The sequence below is a fragment of the Drosophila ficusphila genome, unplaced genomic scaffold, assembly GCF_018152265.1.
Source record: "Drosophila ficusphila isolate 14025-0441.05 unplaced genomic scaffold, ASM1815226v1 contig_106, whole genome shotgun sequence".
NCBI lineage: Eukaryota > Metazoa > Arthropoda > Insecta > Diptera > Drosophilidae > Drosophila > Drosophila ficusphila.
This window is the reverse complement of record NW_025063993.1, coordinates 5,800,770-5,818,580: the sequence shown is the minus strand read 5'-3', so window position 1 is coordinate 5,818,580 and position 17,811 is coordinate 5,800,770. Positions and strand designations below refer to the sequence as shown.

The following is a 17,811-nucleotide window of genomic DNA, read 5'->3' as shown; positions in this document are numbered from 1 at the left end:
CAATGTAGAAGTTTATTCTGAAAATGGTTGATGTCTTCGTTACATTCTGTTTGACCTTTTACATTTTAAACAATAAAGCCAACAAAAAACAGTCCGCTTATGCTGTCTGTAAATTGTGGACCCTTTCCCCAATTCTGCAACACGGTCACACTTTCGCCAAGCAAGCCGGTGGTTGCGCGCTCCCGCTTAAATAAATTCAATAAACGAGTTATTGATTTAAAAAAGTGCTGCTGATCAAGTGAGTACTTTTCATCAAGAAGACCAAACTCTTCTGCATCCTTCAAAATGGTTGTCATCTAAGGAAATTTGGCAAGACTCGCTCCTGGCGAGCTTTTCAGTCAGCGTGAGTGAGAAAGTGTGTGTGTCTCTGCAGGATATATCCTTGTGTATCCTTGTAGTCTGGCTGGCGCCGCGTGTTTTTCGCGTGGGTGTTCTCAAGTGTGTGTACGTGTGATAGATTTTCGACAACAAATTTTTCCACGAAACCCTGAACTAAAACCAAAACAATCAACAAATTTAAAATGTTTGAGTAGAAAAATCAATAAGCTGGGCAATCGATGAGGTGAAAATAGGGGGTGGTAGTGGCAACCAAAAAAAAAAAATGTGTTTTGTGGCTCCCTATTCAAAAGTACACCCTCTTCCAAAAAAAAGTACATATTGTTATTCCAGAGGCCAGGAGTACAGTTACTTTTCGATATTTTGCAAAACAGTTTGAGAGCCACTGATTTTTGTGCAGCTGTTTTCAAGTCTCTGTTGTGGTTATTATTGTTGCTTCGCAGCTGCAGCAACACCAAACAACAACAAGAAAAACCATTTCAGCAAGATGAAGGGAGCAAGAGGATGCGGGTTTGGGGCAAAAAATGGACTTCCCTGCGCACTCTCTCGCTCTCTTATCTCTTCTGGCAGCTTCCAGACACTCCCACCTCCCCCTTACTTTCTTCTCTCTTGTTCTCTCATTTCCCTAAAAACAACACCGCTAGAGTGATTCATTATTGAACGCCCCCCTCCTTTCTTCCTATTGCGAAAATGCTCTTTTCTCTTGTGAAATTTACCTAACGTTTGTAAATTTTCTCATTTGAAATTTATTTACCACTTCCCGTATTAGCCGTTTGAGTACACAGAATAAAAGGCAATATCTGCTCCATGTCAAGCTTAATATCTGTAGCGATCACTAGGGCGTTAGTTTTTTAAACTATTAATGTTTAAAGCCGTAGAGTGCGTGCTCGGACCCAAATTACCTGCTTATATTTCACCAAAAATGAAATAACAAATTTTTGGAGTATGTAGATACATATGTAGATGTAGATATTCATTTAAAGCTTATTGTGCAGTTAAGGAGATGAAAATTAAATTAGCATTTTGTGCAGATGAGTTCCACTGTGAAACCAAAAGGATTTAGGAGAGGAGAGGTACTTCGGCATCTTTTTGTGTAAAGTTTTGTGCGGCTAAGAACTAAATTTAACAATCGAAAAGAAGCAAAATAGAGCAGCTTCCCGTGAAGCATTTCAACTTTAAAATAGCGCAACGACAAGCACACAAGTCAACGACAATCCCCAAATCTGTACACGCAATCTGTACAATAGGGGAAAAACTGATTTCGACTATTTCCTATACCAATCCTTTAGCTTACGTCAAACAAAAGAATTTTACATTTTTTTCGTGCGCTATAATGATATCATGGGTAAACTGATTGTTTCGGGCCATGAATGAGTTAGTTTGAGAGTAAAATGAGCAGCGGGTGATGATGGGTTGTTGGGTGGCAGCAACCCCGCAAGGTCAAAGCGTGTACACACTCGTCGCCGGACGGAAAATGTGTGCGAATTAGACCGTTTCAGCGCTCTCCTTATTGCAACTTGCGGTTGGATGGTCATTGCACAAGTGCCTCTCAAACCAACAAGTACAGTTAGAGTTCTAGATTTCTACCCTGGCTTAAAAAAAAAAAAAAAACGCCGGTTCTTCTTTTAGTCCTTAAAGGGCTTAAACGGCAGCTTTTTAAACGTTCGACTAAACTTTTTTAATAGTGAACAACATATGTATTTATGATATGTACTTCACATACATACATATGTACACTCATACTCATATGAAAAAAATAAGTGCCCGAATGATTGTATTTTTTATTTTATATAATTTTAAAATTAATACTGTTTACAAGTCAGACTGTATCCAAAGTTGCTTATGTATTTTTAAGGAAAATATAAAATAAATTCAAATAAAAATTCTTCAGATTTTCCATTTTGAATTTGTTTCCCTTAACTGCAATTTTGGAATATGCCAACAAAGCCAGAAATAGCAAATTTAAAATAAAATAAATATGTTTCATCAGCGGCTCCGTTTTTCAAAATATTCAAAATGTACATACATAGATACGTATGTATGCTTGCATGTACAAACATATGTATGTATGTACATGCCTGTTACCAGGGGCTTAAAATTTATTGAATGGAATTGGTATTTCTTTACATAAATACATACAACCATATGTACGTATGAATGTACATACATACATATGTGAGAATCAATGAGCCGGCAACGAACGCTTTTTTTTACATTTTGTGCACACGTTTTAAATATCAGCCGACAAAATCGTGATTCCAATTTCGAATCGCGTGTGATGGAAAAACCCCCAAAAAAGCAAAGCAGCTTTGGAGTTTAAACACTTTTAATGAATGCTAAGAAGGCAAAGCAGAAAGAAGAAAGAGAGAGCATAATCAGCCAGAGGTAGAATTCGGCAAACGAGGCCGGCAATATTTTGTTTACTTCTCAATATTGTACAGTCTCACGTGCTTGAAACATTTGCAAAACGTTTGCACAGTGGTCTCTCGAAAGTGGAAATTTATTGTTTTATACTGTAATTTTTAATTTGTGGAAGATTATAACTGAATGTTAGTATATGTAATATACATATGTTAATGTTAATTTTATTAATAATACAGTTAAGGATTTAAAAAAATACCTTCAAATCTGATTATACAAATGGTGTTTAAAATGTACTTTATTAAAAAAAAAAAAACTAAAGAAATGTTACTTTTGAACGCCTTGGTTGTTCGATTTCGTAATTGATACAGTACTTCTTGTCCTCTTTATGCCCTTAATTGCCCAACGACCTTCGCTGAGTATGTAGTTGCTGCTTTTGTTTGTTGCAGGTATTTGTTAATTATTTGTGTGCATCCCTTTTCCACCTCCGAGCGTTTCCAATTGGATTGGGCTGTTACTGATTGGTATTGGAAGGGGGTTGCGCTGTACAGTTTGACATCCTCTGGGTGAGGCGGTGGTGTTAATTTAAAACAAGTTACCCTGGATTTCGAGGCGGTAGCGCGACCTTGAACTTGCAGCAAGAACCACCCCAAAGGCGGGCCCATCGCCTCAGCAAAACAACAAGTGGATATTGTGTTAGCTGAGTAAGCGTGCAACGGTCGCTTTTCCTGGCCCAGAAAAATTCGACTGGCAGGCCTTTATAATTCGCGGTGTTTGTATTATTATTATTTTTTTTTAGCTCGATCCGTCCTTGGGACAGTGCGGAAAATTAAATCAATATTAAATACAGTTTACGGTTTGCAGAGTCAGTTCAGTTGCAGTTGGTAGGCGCCAATGTCAAGGTTGATAGTGACGCGGCAGGTGCATCTTACACTCAAAAAAAATCCATTTATTAATCAAATATTACACATCGAATGTGTAAATAATGGCACTGATCTCTTTTATTGAATTTTATTATATTTTCCATATTATAGCATTGGAAGTTAATAAAAAAGAAGAGTTATGTAAATGAGTTCATAACTGCGTTATATTGAAGGAAACATTTCCATTTTTATTGTGTAAATGGCCCTATGCCATTAGTTTCTATTTTGCACTTGCCATCCAATCCATTTTAATTCCATTTTCATGTCATGCGATGGCAGTAGGAATGGCAATTGCCCGCCTCCGAACCACCCATCTTCGATCTGCTAGAACTTTACGGTTCATTCCAATTACAAACTGACCACCTGCCCGGCAATAACTGTAATTTCTCAATCGTCAATGTGCGGAAATTGATTTATTGCCCGAGGAATTTAGAAAAGAAAAGAACCATTTACTGCCAATAAATTCATTCGAATCAGTTGTTCTCAACTATAAAGAAATTCTTTTGAATTTCAAATATAAAACCAAAACATCCCCTGATTTTAATTTATGAATTCTCTTAGAAAAACAATTATCCTAAACAACGTAAACAATATTTAGCCTTTGTCAACTTTTTGGGACATGGGACCTTACCATCTGCTGATGTTTTTTTTTCCGCTTATTACCATTGATCAAAAAGTATTTCAAAGATCTAATTCATTTCATAACAAATAAACATTTATTTGCATCTGCAATGACTGAAAATACTCCCTTGCGTGTTTGCGTATTTATAGTTCAAAAGTTCAAAATAAACCATCTAATTGGAAGCGATTTCCACAAACCTATGATTGTTTCCTTTCCATTTTCATTGTGAGGGCAGGAAAACGTGCACCCAGTGGGTGGAGAGGGTGGAAAGCGTGAAAAGCGTATACCACCCACCGATGACAAAGCACGCAAATATGGAAATTTCGCGACCGAGCGTCAGCACAAATCGTTGCGACCTTGCAAGTCGCGGTGTCAGCCATTGTCCTGGTTACTTTTCTCAACCCTCTGACCTCTGGCCCCGCTGCCACCCACCAACCTCTTTGTCATCCACTTATTTGTGGGCGGGTTTTCTTGAGGTTTTTCTATTTGCGTTGGTCAGAACCGTTTAGCGTTTGTGGAAAGTGCGAAGTGAAAGTGTTATTTTTATTTGTGTTGTTTTATATGGGCTGGTAATTAAACGGTTTACGATGTGTTTTGTATGTTTGGCTCTAATACGCTTTATAAAACGCAATCTTGATAAAAAGGATGATGTTTATATAATCCTACAAACCAGGAAATTAAAGCACTCAAAAAAATCATCCCTAACAACACCTATATTGCTTTATAAGTTGTACTAATTCTAGTTTTTCAATGCACACAAAATTTTGGTTGAATTACATCAGTAAACTACGCAGTCATTGATCTTCCTTGTAAACAATAAAAATTCATTGTTTGCTGCATTTGAACTGATCTGGACAATAATAACAATAACAGCCGAGCGCAATTACAATTTCAATTGCGAATTTTCATTTGAATTGAAATCCGCCCACATGGGGCTAGAAATAAATTTCAATTTCAATTGGAAAACTTTTGAAATTGTAGTGCTCCGGATTTTTCCGGCTTGAAGTAGCTAAAAAACGATGATGAATCGAACTTTTTAGAGCTTTTCCTTTTTATTTTAAAATACCAATCAAATGAGTGAATGATCATAAATTTTAGATCAGTTTTAACCGATGCCAAGTTGATTAGGCCAGTTTGAATTGGAACTATGAGTGTGCCGATGTATAAAATGGGCTTGATGTCATTTTTGGCGCTTAACGTATAAGGTGGTTCAACGAAACGGTTTAGTAATTTGTTAGTTTGATGGCAAATTTAGAAAAACCAAAGAGTGCTTAATAAATAAGGTTTTATAATAGATTTTTAAAATTTTTCATTTCATTTTCAGACATGGTGAATAATTCTCTATGGTTGAAACAACTTTGCTACCCCAAACGTCAGGTAATGTATATTATATTTAAATAGGCTAAAGACAAATAATCATAGCTTTCCGACGGTCTAATATTTCTTTTCAGTTTACCAACTCGACACTTCTCAACTCCTATTCAACATAACAAGAAACTTAATTTAAATAATTATTAACAACCAACACAACAACACTATATCCACTCAACAACATCAACGATCGTCGTTTAGTCTCAAAACGTAAACACAACAATTGCTTAAGGAGTTATCCAGGAGTTAAACGTATTTAAGTGGAGTTAATGTTGAGTGAATACCTGTGAATTCCTTCCAACATTGAGCATCAAATTCCATCGACAGCAGGGATTTGTTAGCCAAGGAGGAGGATTTTAATTTGGAAAATTGTTCGTTCGTTTAGTTTTGGTGTTTTGTCCATCCCAGGGTTATTTGTAAGATTTTATTTATTTATTGCTTGATTTAAGGCAAAGCTGATCGTCAGCTTTAAAGAGAGAGAGGCTCCAAACGGAAGGGTTCAATCAAAGAGATAACATTTCAGGGTAATTAGTCACCTAAGTAACACACACACCTTCGCAGTTCCAAGCGGCGAGTTGTTCCCCGATTTTCATTATGAAAATAACGACAATGAAGTTTAAGCGCAAATATGGCTGTTTAGAGAATATTTGAAAAGAATTTCTCACTTATTAACCAATTTGGATTTTTGTTTCGACCCTCATTTGTTACGTAGTCTTGTATTTTATAAGTTCTCAACGATTCTTTTGCACAATTCAAGTCATCCACCAAGTTAAACCCGCACCACCCACAAACCCACACAGTTTTGAGTTCAGTTTTTTGAGGAGCGAGCAGTGTAATCAGTATTTAGTTAGAGTTGAGGGAGTTAAGTGGCTTGCACCGAAGAGTTTTGAGATACATCTAACACCGAACCACATCGTCGGCAACATGGAGAGCTTTTCGCCGGAAGTACTTTGGATGGTGATCATCGGATTCCTGATCGCCTTTGTTCTGGCCTTTGGCATCGGTGCGAACGACGTGGCCAACTCCTTTGGCACCAGCGTCGGCTCCGGAGTTTTGACCATCAGGCAGGCGTGTATTTTGGCCACGATCTGCGAAATATCGGGTGCCGTTTTGATTGGTAAGTAATCAAGCAGACATAAACATTTGTGTGGTTCAAATATTTCAATTGCAAGTTAAACTTTATCTTCTATAAAATGTTAAGGGAACAATGCTACAATCTTAGGAAAAAATTATAAAGAAGTATAGAAATTAAAGAATGTAAAGGCAACAAATGTTTTTAAATTAAATAATTATCAAATGAAACCTTGAAACAGATGAACATTAGTTACTACTGGTATTAAATAAACCCTTTAAATTATTTAAATAATTTTTATAAATATTATATATATTATCTACAAGTAGAGAAAAGGCTTTCCTGTGTATTAATGTTTTATAATCTTTCCAGGCTACAAAGTGTCGGACACCATGCGCAAGGGAATCCTGGAGGTCGGGTTGTACGAGGGCTCCGAGGAGGTGCTGATGCTGGGCTGCGTGTCTGCGCTGGCCAGCAGTGCCGTGTGGCTGCTGGTGGCCACTTTCTTGAAGCTGCCCATCTCGGGAACGCACAGCATCGTGGGCTCCACCATTGGATTTTCGCTGGTGGCACGCGGCGTTCAGGGGCTCAAGTGGTCCACGCTGGGCACCATCGTGGGATCGTGGTTCATCTCGCCGGTGCTGAGCGGCGTGGTGAGCATCCTGCTCTTCTTGGCCATTCGTCGCTTCATCCTGCGCGCCCAGGAGCCGCTCAAGGCGGGATTCCGATCGCTGCCCATCTTCTACGGCGTGACGTTCTTCATCAACGTGATCAGCGTGGTGCTGGACGGACCCAAGCTGCTCTACATGGACAACATCCCCACGTGGATAGCCCTGACTGCCAGCCTGGGTCTGTCCCTGCTGGTGGCCCTGCTCACGCAGTTGGTAGTGGTTCCTCTGCAGCGGCGTAAGATTGCCAAGCGACTGCGCGCCGAGAATCCGGTCAAGTTCAACTTCGAGGACTCTGTGGGTAAGTTAAATGTTCGGGGGAAAACAAAAGCACTGGCTTTTGGATTGGACCATTAATAGATGAAAGATATTCATATAAAATTTCACTGATACCATTTAAACATAAATACTCTATTATAAAACAGATAGTTAGATTCGGTTTATAGTAAAATCAAAACTATGAGATATAAATTAGTAAATTGTTAGTAGACTTGTTTCAGTAAATTTTCTTTATTTAATATTGCAAACATAATATGGGTGTTTTTAAAAGAATAACAATAAGGTAAAAAATATGCGTCGCTTATCCAAATCCTTTGAGGTGCAAGTGTCGAGTTCCATTGTCTTTTTTAGTTTTAATTCTCATCCGCTCCTCCACGTTTGTGGTGGATCTTGCGGATCTTGGCAGGTCTGTGAATCTTGCGCTTGTAGTGGGTAACGGTGGCCTTCTTCTTCGTGCTGGATGACTTGGTGGTGGCGGGAGCCACTGTAGTGGTGGTAGTGTCCGCTGTGCTTGAGGCAGTGGTTGTTGCGTCGGAGGAGGCGGAGGAGGTGGGGGAAGTGGAGCTAGTTGGGCTGGTGGAAGAAGCTGGCGACGAAGAAGGGGTAGAACTTGTCGGGGTTGAAGTGGCAGGAGTAGAAGCTGCAGGAGTAGAAGCGGCAGGAGTAGAAGCTGCCCAGGCAGTCGCAATCAGGACCACGAAGCCAAGGAAGAAAGCCAGCTGGGATCGCATCTTGTGTTAGTATCTTCGAGTGCTGTGACTGATGTGCTTTATCCCTGCAAAACCAGAGTATTTATAGCCAAATATGTAGTTGGAAGATGTTGCCGACTGGTTTGTTGAAGAAACTCTATTTTTGTGTTTGCTTAGGCGCGTAATGCTATCAAATATTATTTGGAACTAGGTTGCTCAAACATAGCTCGTCCGCACCTTTTTGTAGGCCTATGAAATAATAGAACATTATGAAGTTAAATATTTGATTTGGCCACATGGAACATTGAATGGGCCAAAGAAAAATGAGCTCATTGTTAGTAAGATGAAGCATTCGCTTTTATTCCTATTTATAATATTATGCGCTAATAAATCCCAATGTCCTTTCAGAATCCTCACCGTCGGGCAGCCCCAAGAAGCAGCGTCGTCCGCTCTCGCTGGTCAGCGAAGGAAAGCCATTGCCCGCGATCGCGGAAATCACCGAGCTGGTCTCGCTGAGCGACAACTCGCCCAGGACCTTCAAGCTGGCGCCCTTCGGGATGGCGGCGAAGAACAACAATGCACCCGGCGAGGAGTACAAGATCGATCCGCAGCTGATCAAGAAGGCCGAGGACCTGCTGGGCAAGGCGAGTCTGGACAACACCGATCTGACGATCACCAGCCTGAATTTCATCGACGAGCAGCAGCAGCAGCAACAACAACAGCAGCAAAACGGACGCAAGTTGCAGGAGTGCTTCAAACGGATGCAGTCGCCCAAGGAAGAGCAAAAGGTATTGAAGACAATAGGTTTAGTAGTTGCCAACTGATTTGAACCTAGAATTGTGTTAAACTGATTCCTTATTGAATACCTTTACTGATACTTTCCCTTTTTCCAGCACAAAGCGCCTGCCATTGGAACGGATTTGGGAGCCGGAGCCACCAAGGCCACGAACAACAACCTGCAAGTGGTGGAGAGTGGCGGCAGCCTTGATCTGATGATCAGTTCCACACTATCGCCCAACTCCAGCAAGGTGCCGCTGATCGAGAGCAAGGAGGCGCTGAACGAACAGGAGGACGAGCTGAAGCGGTCGGCGGATGGAGGACGAAGAACCAGCGGCCCCGAGGAAACGCAGGAGATATCCATGCTCTTCTCGTTCCTGCAGATCCTGACGGCCACCTTCGGTAGCTTTGCGCACGGCGGCAATGATGTGAGCAACGCCATCGGCCCACTGATCGCCCTTTACATGATCTACCGCGAGGGATCGGTCATGCAGCGGGCGGAGAGTCCCATCTACATTCTGATCTACGGCGGCATCGGCATCTCCGTGGGTCTCTGGCTGTGGGGACGGCGCGTCATCGAGACCATTGGCAATGACCTCACCAAAATTACCTCATCGACGTGAGTTTCTCATTTACTAAACCCTATAAACCTTTTTTTTAATTTGCAATAATTGAAGCCACTTAAAAGTATTTATTTCTTATTTGAATTCTTCGCATGACTTTTGAAAAACATTATTCATATTCGGTTTCTACAAATAAGAAGGGTATATAATTTTGTATAATAAATTGTAATTACTAATTAGGAGCTGGACAACTATAAAGCTTATACGTATTATGTTCCTTATTATTGTTATATAAGTTAATTTTGTTTTATCTTCTCTTCCAGTGGCTTCACCATCGAAGTTGGAGCCGCCATCACCGTACTGCTGGCCAGCAAAATTGGCTTGCCCATTTCCACCACTCACTGCAAGGTCGGTTCGGTGGTTTTCGTGGGACATGTCAGTGCAGCGGGACGCAAGAAGAGCGAGCCGAAGAACCAGGAACACCAGGCGGAGGTCGACAAGGATGCCCACAATAATGTGGCGTCGGCGGAGGACGGCAGTGTCGATTGGCACCTCTTCCGGAACATTGCCTACGCCTGGATTGTGACCGTTCCGGTTACGGCTCTGCTCAGCGCCGGAATGATGTACGTGCTGTGTGCCATTGCCGTGGACGATGTGGGCGGAGCCTAGAAGTTCGGGCCAGAGATTGCCATTCAATTATTAATTGTAATTGCTAAACCCAAATAATGTTTCGTAATTGTACATGTTGGAAAACACAAAACTTAATATTAAACACGCAAAAGGAGGAAACTCAAGAAAAACAGTGAGAAAATCTTAACTAAATTACTCGCCTAACTAAAGCATTGTACTTAGCTCATAGAACGTCTCTGAGTCTAACTGATATTAATATTATTTAATATGTGTACGCCCAAGAATGTCGTGATTTGATTTTGATATTTATACACCTTGATTTGTGTTTTTGAACTCCGAATTTAACTTAATTCAAATATGTATTTGAAAACCACTTAAATTATTTTCCACAACTCAATAGAGCAGAGCAAACCACTTGAATAAAATACAAACTATTTACAACAGAAAATGTTTATACGATATGGTCTTGAGGCCATTGTTTATTCGATGCTTTTCGGTTTTCGATTTATAATTTCGAGCTTACTTTCTGTTCAATACAGTACAATTGGTTAAAAGTTTGGTTTAATATTAATCGAATACCTAAATTATGAGGCTCTCCAGTCCGTTTTAAATTTACATTCCATTGAGAGCCAGTTCGAATAGTATTTCGCTATGTAGTTATACGAAGAATAAATACAAGTTATGACACACAACGATCTTTTCATTCGCAAAGTTGGTTTTACTTCGAGTTAATTTTAAAAAATAAGTTACCGTTTTTAAAAAAATAGTTAATAATGTAGAACACCAAAAAGATGATTTTGGTCTGTGTTTTGTCAACCTAAATACAACACTTGGTGAATCGCAAGTAAGCAAATACCAATTTACCAGCCTATTTGCTTAAGGAAAACAAGTACGCGACATCTTCCAACTATTCGACTATAAATACTCTGGATTCGATAACATAAAGCACATCACAGCACTCGAAGATACCAATTCAAGATGCGATCCCAGCTGGCTTTCTTCCTTGGCTTAGTGGTCCTCATCGCGACTGGCGATGCCCAGACCCCTCCTGCATCGAGCTCTCCGGCAAGTCCTTCGACCCCGCCTTCTTCCTCGCCAGCATCTCCCACCAGTCCAACCACATCCCCCGGCTCTTCAACCTCCCCCACTACCACACCCTCCTCCGCCTCCTCCGACGCAACAACCACTGCCTCAAGCACAGCGGACACTACCACCACTGCGCCCACTACAGTGGCTCCCGCCACCACCAAGTCATCCAGCACGAAGAAGAAGACCGTCACGCACTACAAGCGCAAGATTCACAGACCTGCCAGGATCCGCAAGATCCACCACAAACGTGGAGGCGCGACGGAGGATCGCAGGCGCAGGAATTAAAGATGCCAACCGGATTTTAACCCCACAAGATTTTTAATACCACTTCGATTATTTTATCTATACTTTTATTTTTTATATAGTTATATACATATTAATAAAAACAGCATGCTCTTAAAAACAAAAAAATTAAATCTTTATTTAAAATGCGAAATTCAGTTTAAGCACAAACAAAATTCTCTACAAATAAAACTTTAATAATTAAAAAGAAAAAAATTAACAACTAAAAAATATAATATCCTTTTGTTGATTTTCACATCAACGTTTATCAGCCCATTAAATTAATTATTTCACATTTATTAAATTTAATTTTTTTTATAAATATGACTTGGGGAAAACATTCTAGAATAGGAATAATTATCATTATTAAAGTAGGTACATTTTCTATTTTTTTTTTTTTGCCTCTTTATTTACATGTGTTTTTAGGCCATGTTTTTATACGTTTTTACATTACATTACATTACATACATTAAAAACCTATCAAAATGTATTATAAAATTTGAAAACAAAAACCTTATTTTTTAAAAGTATTAAAATATAATTTTTATGTTTACAAAATGCGATTCTCCTCGATAAATATTATTATTATTAATTACAGTATTGCTATTACAGTATTGCTATAACGACTCCGCCTCAGTGTCCGTCCTGAGTTTGCGACAAAACCCCCATACAAACTTATTTGAAAGGGCTTCCGCTTTTTTGCCGCTTTTAGCGACAAACCGCTTATTCAATAAAATTTTTCACAATTCAACCGGATATTGAGTCGTGCCATCAAATTTCTATATTTATCAGTGATCGGTACGACGCGAAGGTCCTTATACTCTTACTACTCTGTTAGTTTTAGTTTTCAAATAAAAAAAAAATGTTGTTGCTCCTTTTGGTTAGTGTGTCTTTCGGGTATAATGACGTAAAACCGTCGGTCCATTGAAAGTCGCTATAACCGGATCCAACTGTAATTATTAATACCATGATCGACTACTTCAATAACCGAAACTACGAGTTATAAATAAGCGACCACATTTTCAATTTCATTATTTAATGTTGCAAATATAAAATACATTTATTTAAAAGTAGGATAACAATATAGTTAAAAATGCATCGAAGTGGTTTTCTAAATCCTTTGTGGTGCGAGTGTAAAATTCCATTATGCTTAGCCTTAGCCTTAATTCCTGGTAGAACGATTCCTGCGCCTGCGATCCCTTTGTGCGCCTCCACGTTTGTGGTGGATCTTGCGGACCCTGGCTGGCCTCTTAACCTTGCGCTTATAATGCGTGACGGTCTTTTTCTTCGTGCCGGAAGACTTGGTGGTGGCGGGAGCCACTGTAGTGGGCGCAGCGGTGGTAGTGTCCGCTGTGCTTGAGGCAGTGGTTGTTGCGTCGGAGGAGGCGGAGGAGGGTGTGGTAGTGGGAGAGGTTGAAGAGCCGGGGGATGTAGTTGGGGTGGAGGGAGATGCTGGCGAGGAAGAAGGTGGGGTCGAAGGACTTGCTGGAGAGCTCGAGGCAGGAGGGGTCTGGGCAGCTACCTCGCCAGTCGCGATGAGGACCACTAAGCCAAGGAAGAAAGCCAGCTGGGATCGCATCTTGAATTGGTATCTTCGAGTGCTGTGACTGATGTGCCATATCTCCGCAAAACCAGAGTTTTTATATCCATCTGGCTCGGATTGAAAGATGTTTTCGACATATTGGTTCTAGTAAATAGTACAATGAATTAATGTGTGCTTAGTTGGTATTGGCATTCTTCATCGGAAAGTATTTAGAACTGGGTTGTTGATACAGAATTCCAAGACAAACACTCAGTTAGGCCCATCAAAATAATATGTGAATTTTATTAGGCCTAAATACAACAGAACCATAAAAAATTTTTTTATTTGATAGAGATTGATTTGTTTATTTTGTTGGAGGTAAAAGTAGGCTTAGAATAACGCTGTATATTTTCTCCAGAAGTTTTCAAACAAAAATGCTGTATGATTGAAATTGGGATCCAACAAATTTCGCGGTTTGTGGGCGTAAAAAAACGTGTTACTTATTAAAAATATTAGCGTTATAATTTTAGCCCATTTTTTTTCGATCTTTTCTATGGGATATACAAAGTTGTCCTAAATTTGCACTACTACAACTTTTGGTAAAGTTTTTAATTATACCTATGTATGTCTATATATAAACTGAAGTCAAAACTTTATTATAAATGTTTTCTTATTCCAAGAAACTTAAATTAATATATAATTATGTATGATGTACATGGATAACTGTTAACATTGTTCAAATATTTTGTTTTCTTAAAATGAACTGGTTCATTTTAGTATTTTTTTTGTATTTTCTAACGGCTCTGGAATTTTCAACAATGCGGCTTGGTCACTCCGTCCTCCACGTGCAGCGCGTAAACACCAAAAATTTTGACAATTTCGAGCATTTAAATCGCTTTCGCAATGGCCGACGATGCCGGCCAGGACAAGCGCAAGCAGCACCGCGCCCGCCAGTCCGGCGTTAAAGCGGACAAGAAGAAGCTAAAGGCCAAGAAAGATTCAAACCAAAAGGATCCCGAATTGACCGCCAGGCAGAGAAATCCAAAGGCGTTCGCTATAAACTCGGCGCAGCGGGCAGAGAGGAACTTCCGTCGCAAGGAAGACCTCACTGCCAAGAAGCAGCACATTCCGGTTGTCGACCAAACGCCGGACGTACCGCCACCCGTGCTAATTGCCGTGGTGGGTCCGCCCAAGGTGGGCAAGACTACGTTGATCAAAAATTTGATCAAGAGCTTTACCCGCACGAATGTCACCGAAATCAAGGGCCCTATCACCATAGTGACCTCCAAGAAGCGGCGTATCACCCTGCTGGAGTGCAACAACGACGTTAACTCCATGATCGATGTGGCCAAGTGCGCCGATTTGGTCCTGCTCCTTTGCGACGCAAGCTACGGGTTCGAAATGGAAATCTTCGAGTTCCTGAACATCTGTCAAGTGCACGGAATGCCGAAGATTATGGGCGTGCTTACCCACCTGGACATGATCAAGAACCCCAAGCAGCTGCGAAAGCGCAAGAAAGAGCTGAAGCACCGCTTCTGGACGGAGGTCTACGACGGCGCCAAGCTGTTCTATCTCTCGGGCCTCCTCCACGGCGAGTATCTACGCAACGAGGTCAAGAACCTGGGACGCTTCATCTCGGTGATGAAATTCCGACCACTGCAGTGGCGCGGAGCACATAGCTATCTGCTGGTCGATCGCGTGGAGGACGTCACCAACACGGATCGCATCCGCCGGGATCCCAAGTGTGATCGAGAGGTGGTGCTGTATGGTTACGTTCGAGGAGTTCCCCTCAAGCAGGAGCACATGGTGCACATCGCTGGACTGGGTGACGCACGCATCGATGAGCTGAGCGCCATTCCCGATCCTTGTCCGCTGCCGGGAACCGAAAAGAAGCGCAGTCTTCTCGAGAAGGAGCGCTTGCTATACGCCCCCATGTCGGGAGTGGGTGGAATAGTGTATGACAAGGATGCCGTGTACATTGAGCTGCAGGGATCGCACTCGCACAAGGTGCAGGAGCAAACTGCCGAGGCCGCCGAACAGGCGGAACTGGTCAGCAAGCTCATCGACAAGAAGGCCACAATCGATGAGCAGATGGAGCAGCAGGAGTTCCGTCTCTTCTCCGATGCCCAGCCCATCAAGTCAAAGGACTTTCGCAATGATGAAGGCGAGGAAGAAGAAGAAGATGGGGAAAGCAGCGAAGATGAGGATGAAGAGGGCGAGGATTCTGGTCTCGATGCAGCTGATAGTGAGGATGAAGAGCAGGATGAGTTTGCTACGGACGATTGGCGTGGCGAGAATAGCGATGAGGAGGAAGATCCAGAGGAGGAAGATGCCTCTTCTGGCGACGAGGAGTACCAAAGCCTGGGCAATGTGAAGACCGCCAATGAATCGGATTCGGACGACGAGGAGGCTCGCGTCCTGGCCAGCAACATGAGCTGGAAGACTAATCTGGCCCAAAAGGCCCGCGATGCCTTCCTACAACGCCATTCGGAGTCCAAGAACCTGATGCGCCTCGTCTACGGAGTTTATAATCAGAGTGAGCGCAGCCGACAGGAGGCGGAAGCGGAAGAAAACGAAGACTCCGAGGAGGAGCTGGGCGGCCTCTTTCGGGTGGCGGCAAAGAAACAGAGCCAGCAGCAATCGGACAAGGACATCAGGGACAAGGACGAGCGCTGTTTCTTCGAGTATCAGGGTGGTAAGTAGTTTAGAACTTTTATTTTTGAACTGGATTATATAGCAACCCTTTTACAGATGCCACTCGCGATTGGCTAGCGGAGGACAACAAGCAGCTGATTAAGAACTGCTTTGTTACCGGCAAGTGGAAGGCCAGCGAGGATGCAGAGAATCTGCTGAAGATGGACGACATGAGCGACGCCGAGAGCGAGGTGTACGGTGACTTTGAGGATCTGGAGACGGGCGAGCAGCATAGCGGCAAACCCAAGACAGAAGGCGATGGAGAATCGGATGAAGAGAGCGCAAAGCCTGAGGAGTCCACAGCAGCCAAGCGAAAGCTGACCCGCGTGGAGGAGGAGAACCTCACGAAGGCCGAGCTGATGGCCAAGAAACTGAAGCTGAAGGCCAAGTTCGATGCGGAGTACGACAACAGTGGCGAGGGAAAGGGCGAGGAGGACACCGGTCGCATCACCGGCGACCACTCCTTCTACGAGGACCTCAAGGCGGAGGCTCAGCGCCAGAGCGAGCTGAACAAGAGCGAGTTTGCCCACCTGGACAACGAGTTCCGCATCCAAATCGAAGGCTATCGACCGGGCCTGTACGTCCGTCTGGGCTTCAAGCAGCTGCCCGCTGAGTTTGTGGAGAACTTCGATGCCAGCTATCCCGTGCTGGTCGGCGCCCTTAATCTTACAGAGGAGAACGTGGGCTATGTCAACTGCAAGGTGAAGAAGCATCGCTGGTACAAGAAGATCCTTAAGACGGGCGATCCCCTGATCATCTCGATGGGCTGGCGTCGCTTCCAAACGGTGGCCATCTATGCCAAGGTGGAGGACAACTTCCGGCAGCGCTATCTCAAGTACACACCCAACCACGTCACCTGCAGCATGACCTTCTGGGGTCCGATCACGCCGCAGAACACGGGCTTCTTGGCCCTGCAGACGGTGCGTCAGGATCAGGAGGAGATGCGGCGACTGGGCTTCCGGATAGCGGCCACCGGCTGCGTTACCGAGCTGGACAAATCCTCGCAGATCATGAAGAAACTCAAGCTGGTGGGCCACCCTTTCAAGATCTACAAGAAGACGGCCTTCGTAAAGGACATGTTCAACTCCTCGCTGGAAGTGGCCAAGTTCGAGGGAGCCAAGATCAAGACGGTCTCCGGCATCCGTGGTCAGATCAAGAAGGCTCATCATACACCCGAGGGTTCCTATCGCGCCACATTCGAAGACAAGATCCTGATGAGCGACATAGTCTTTTGCCGCACGTGGTTCCGCGTGGAGGTTCCACGGTTCTATGCACCTGTAACTTCGCTTTTGTTGCCGCTGGAGCAGAAGAGCCAGTGGCAGGGCATGAAGACGCTGGGTCAACTGAAGCGAGAGAGGGCAATGCAGAATGCCGCCCAGCCGGATAGCATGTATACGGAGGTCGTGCGGAAGGAGAAGATCTTCCGGCCACTCACCATACCGAAGGCTCTTCAGCGTGCGCTGCCGTACAAGGACAAGCCGAAGTTCGGACCGGAGAACCCCAAAAAGCCCTTGGAACGGGTGGCCGTGGTCCTCTCGCCGTACGAACAGAAGGTGGCCAAGATGATGAAGATGATCGAGACGAACTACAAGGACAAGCTCCACCGCGAGCGCGTGGAGATGAAGAAGCGCATGAAGAACTACCGCGAGAAGAAGCGCGAGAAGATGGCCTCCAAGGAGCGGCGCCAGAAGGAGCTGCGCAAGAAGGTATCGCGGGCCATCAGCAAGATGCGGGGAAAGCAATCTGCCTGATTGGTTTAGGGGATAATTGAACTTCTGACAAATCGTTTGTATGGAAAGGTCTTAGATATTCTGCTGTATAAAATATAGGTAACGAAAAATAAAATGTTTTTTATGATTAAAAGGAAAGGAAGTGAAAGATATTATTTAAAAAGTTCAATCCAACTAATTTGATAAAATTCAAGTCAAGCTAG

General features: G+C 42.8%; 4 protein-coding genes across 4 annotated transcripts; 3 read left to right on the top strand and 1 right to left on the bottom strand.

Annotated features, from left to right (window-relative positions):
* Positions 1–140: 140 nt before the first annotated feature.
* On the top strand, positions 141–10,983 carry LOC108099912 (sodium-dependent phosphate transporter 1-A). The gene is made up of 7 exons (XM_017203573.2): positions 141–238; positions 5,567–5,619; positions 5,694–6,730; positions 7,058–7,654; positions 8,730–9,109; positions 9,215–9,717; positions 9,985–10,983. Exons 3-7 carry the CDS (start codon positions 6,538–6,540, stop codon positions 10,328–10,330), a joined length of 2,019 nt encoding a protein of 672 aa, XP_017059062.1. The 5' UTR covers positions 141–238; positions 5,567–5,619; positions 5,694–6,537; the 3' UTR covers positions 10,331–10,983.
* A 91-nt stretch (positions 10,984–11,074) lies between these two features.
* On the top strand, positions 11,075–11,665 carry LOC108099706 (protein new-glue 1-like). The gene has a single exon (XM_017203327.1). The coding sequence runs from the start codon at positions 11,270–11,272 to the stop codon at positions 11,663–11,665; it is 396 nt and encodes a 131-aa protein (XP_017058816.1). The 5' UTR covers positions 11,075–11,269.
* A 1,114-nt stretch (positions 11,666–12,779) lies between these two features.
* LOC108099805 (protein new-glue 1-like) lies at positions 12,780–13,260 on the bottom strand. The gene has a single exon (XM_017203430.1). The coding sequence runs from the start codon at positions 13,239–13,241 to the stop codon at positions 12,825–12,827; it is 417 nt and encodes a 138-aa protein (XP_017058919.1). The 5' UTR covers positions 13,242–13,260; the 3' UTR covers positions 12,780–12,824.
* A 755-nt stretch (positions 13,261–14,015) lies between these two features.
* On the top strand, positions 14,016–17,746 carry LOC108099819 (ribosome biogenesis protein BMS1 homolog). Its single transcript, XM_017203448.2, has 2 exons — positions 14,016–15,879; positions 15,936–17,746. Exons 1-2 carry the CDS (start codon positions 14,088–14,090, stop codon positions 17,627–17,629), a joined length of 3,486 nt encoding a protein of 1,161 aa, XP_017058937.1. The 5' UTR covers positions 14,016–14,087; the 3' UTR covers positions 17,630–17,746.
* Positions 17,747–17,811: the final 65 nt, after the last annotated feature.

Bases quoted from the DNA above. Each gene is read 5' to 3' on its own strand.
- LOC108099706 (XM_017203327.1), top strand. From the start codon at position 11,270: ATGCGATCCCAGCTGGCTTTCTTCCTTGGCTTAGTGGTCCTCATCGCG.
- LOC108099805 (XM_017203430.1), bottom strand. From the start codon at position 13,241: ATGCGATCCCAGCTGGCTTTCTTCCTTGGCTTAGTGGTCCTCATCGCG.
- LOC108099912 (XM_017203573.2), top strand. From the start codon at position 6,538: ATGGAGAGCTTTTCGCCGGAAGTACTTTGGATGGTGATCATCGGATTC. The intron at 6,731-7,057 runs GTAAGTAATCAA...TAATCTTTCCAG, and splicing joins ATCGGGTGCCGTTTTGATTG to GCTACAAAGTGTCGGACACC. The intron at 9,110-9,214 runs GTATTGAAGACA...CCCTTTTTCCAG, and splicing joins CGCCCAAGGAAGAGCAAAAG to CACAAAGCGCCTGCCATTGG.
- LOC108099819 (XM_017203448.2), top strand. From the start codon at position 14,088: ATGGCCGACGATGCCGGCCAGGACAAGCGCAAGCAGCACCGCGCCCGC. The intron at 15,880-15,935 runs GTAAGTAGTTTA...ACCCTTTTACAG, and splicing joins TTTCTTCGAGTATCAGGGTG to ATGCCACTCGCGATTGGCTA.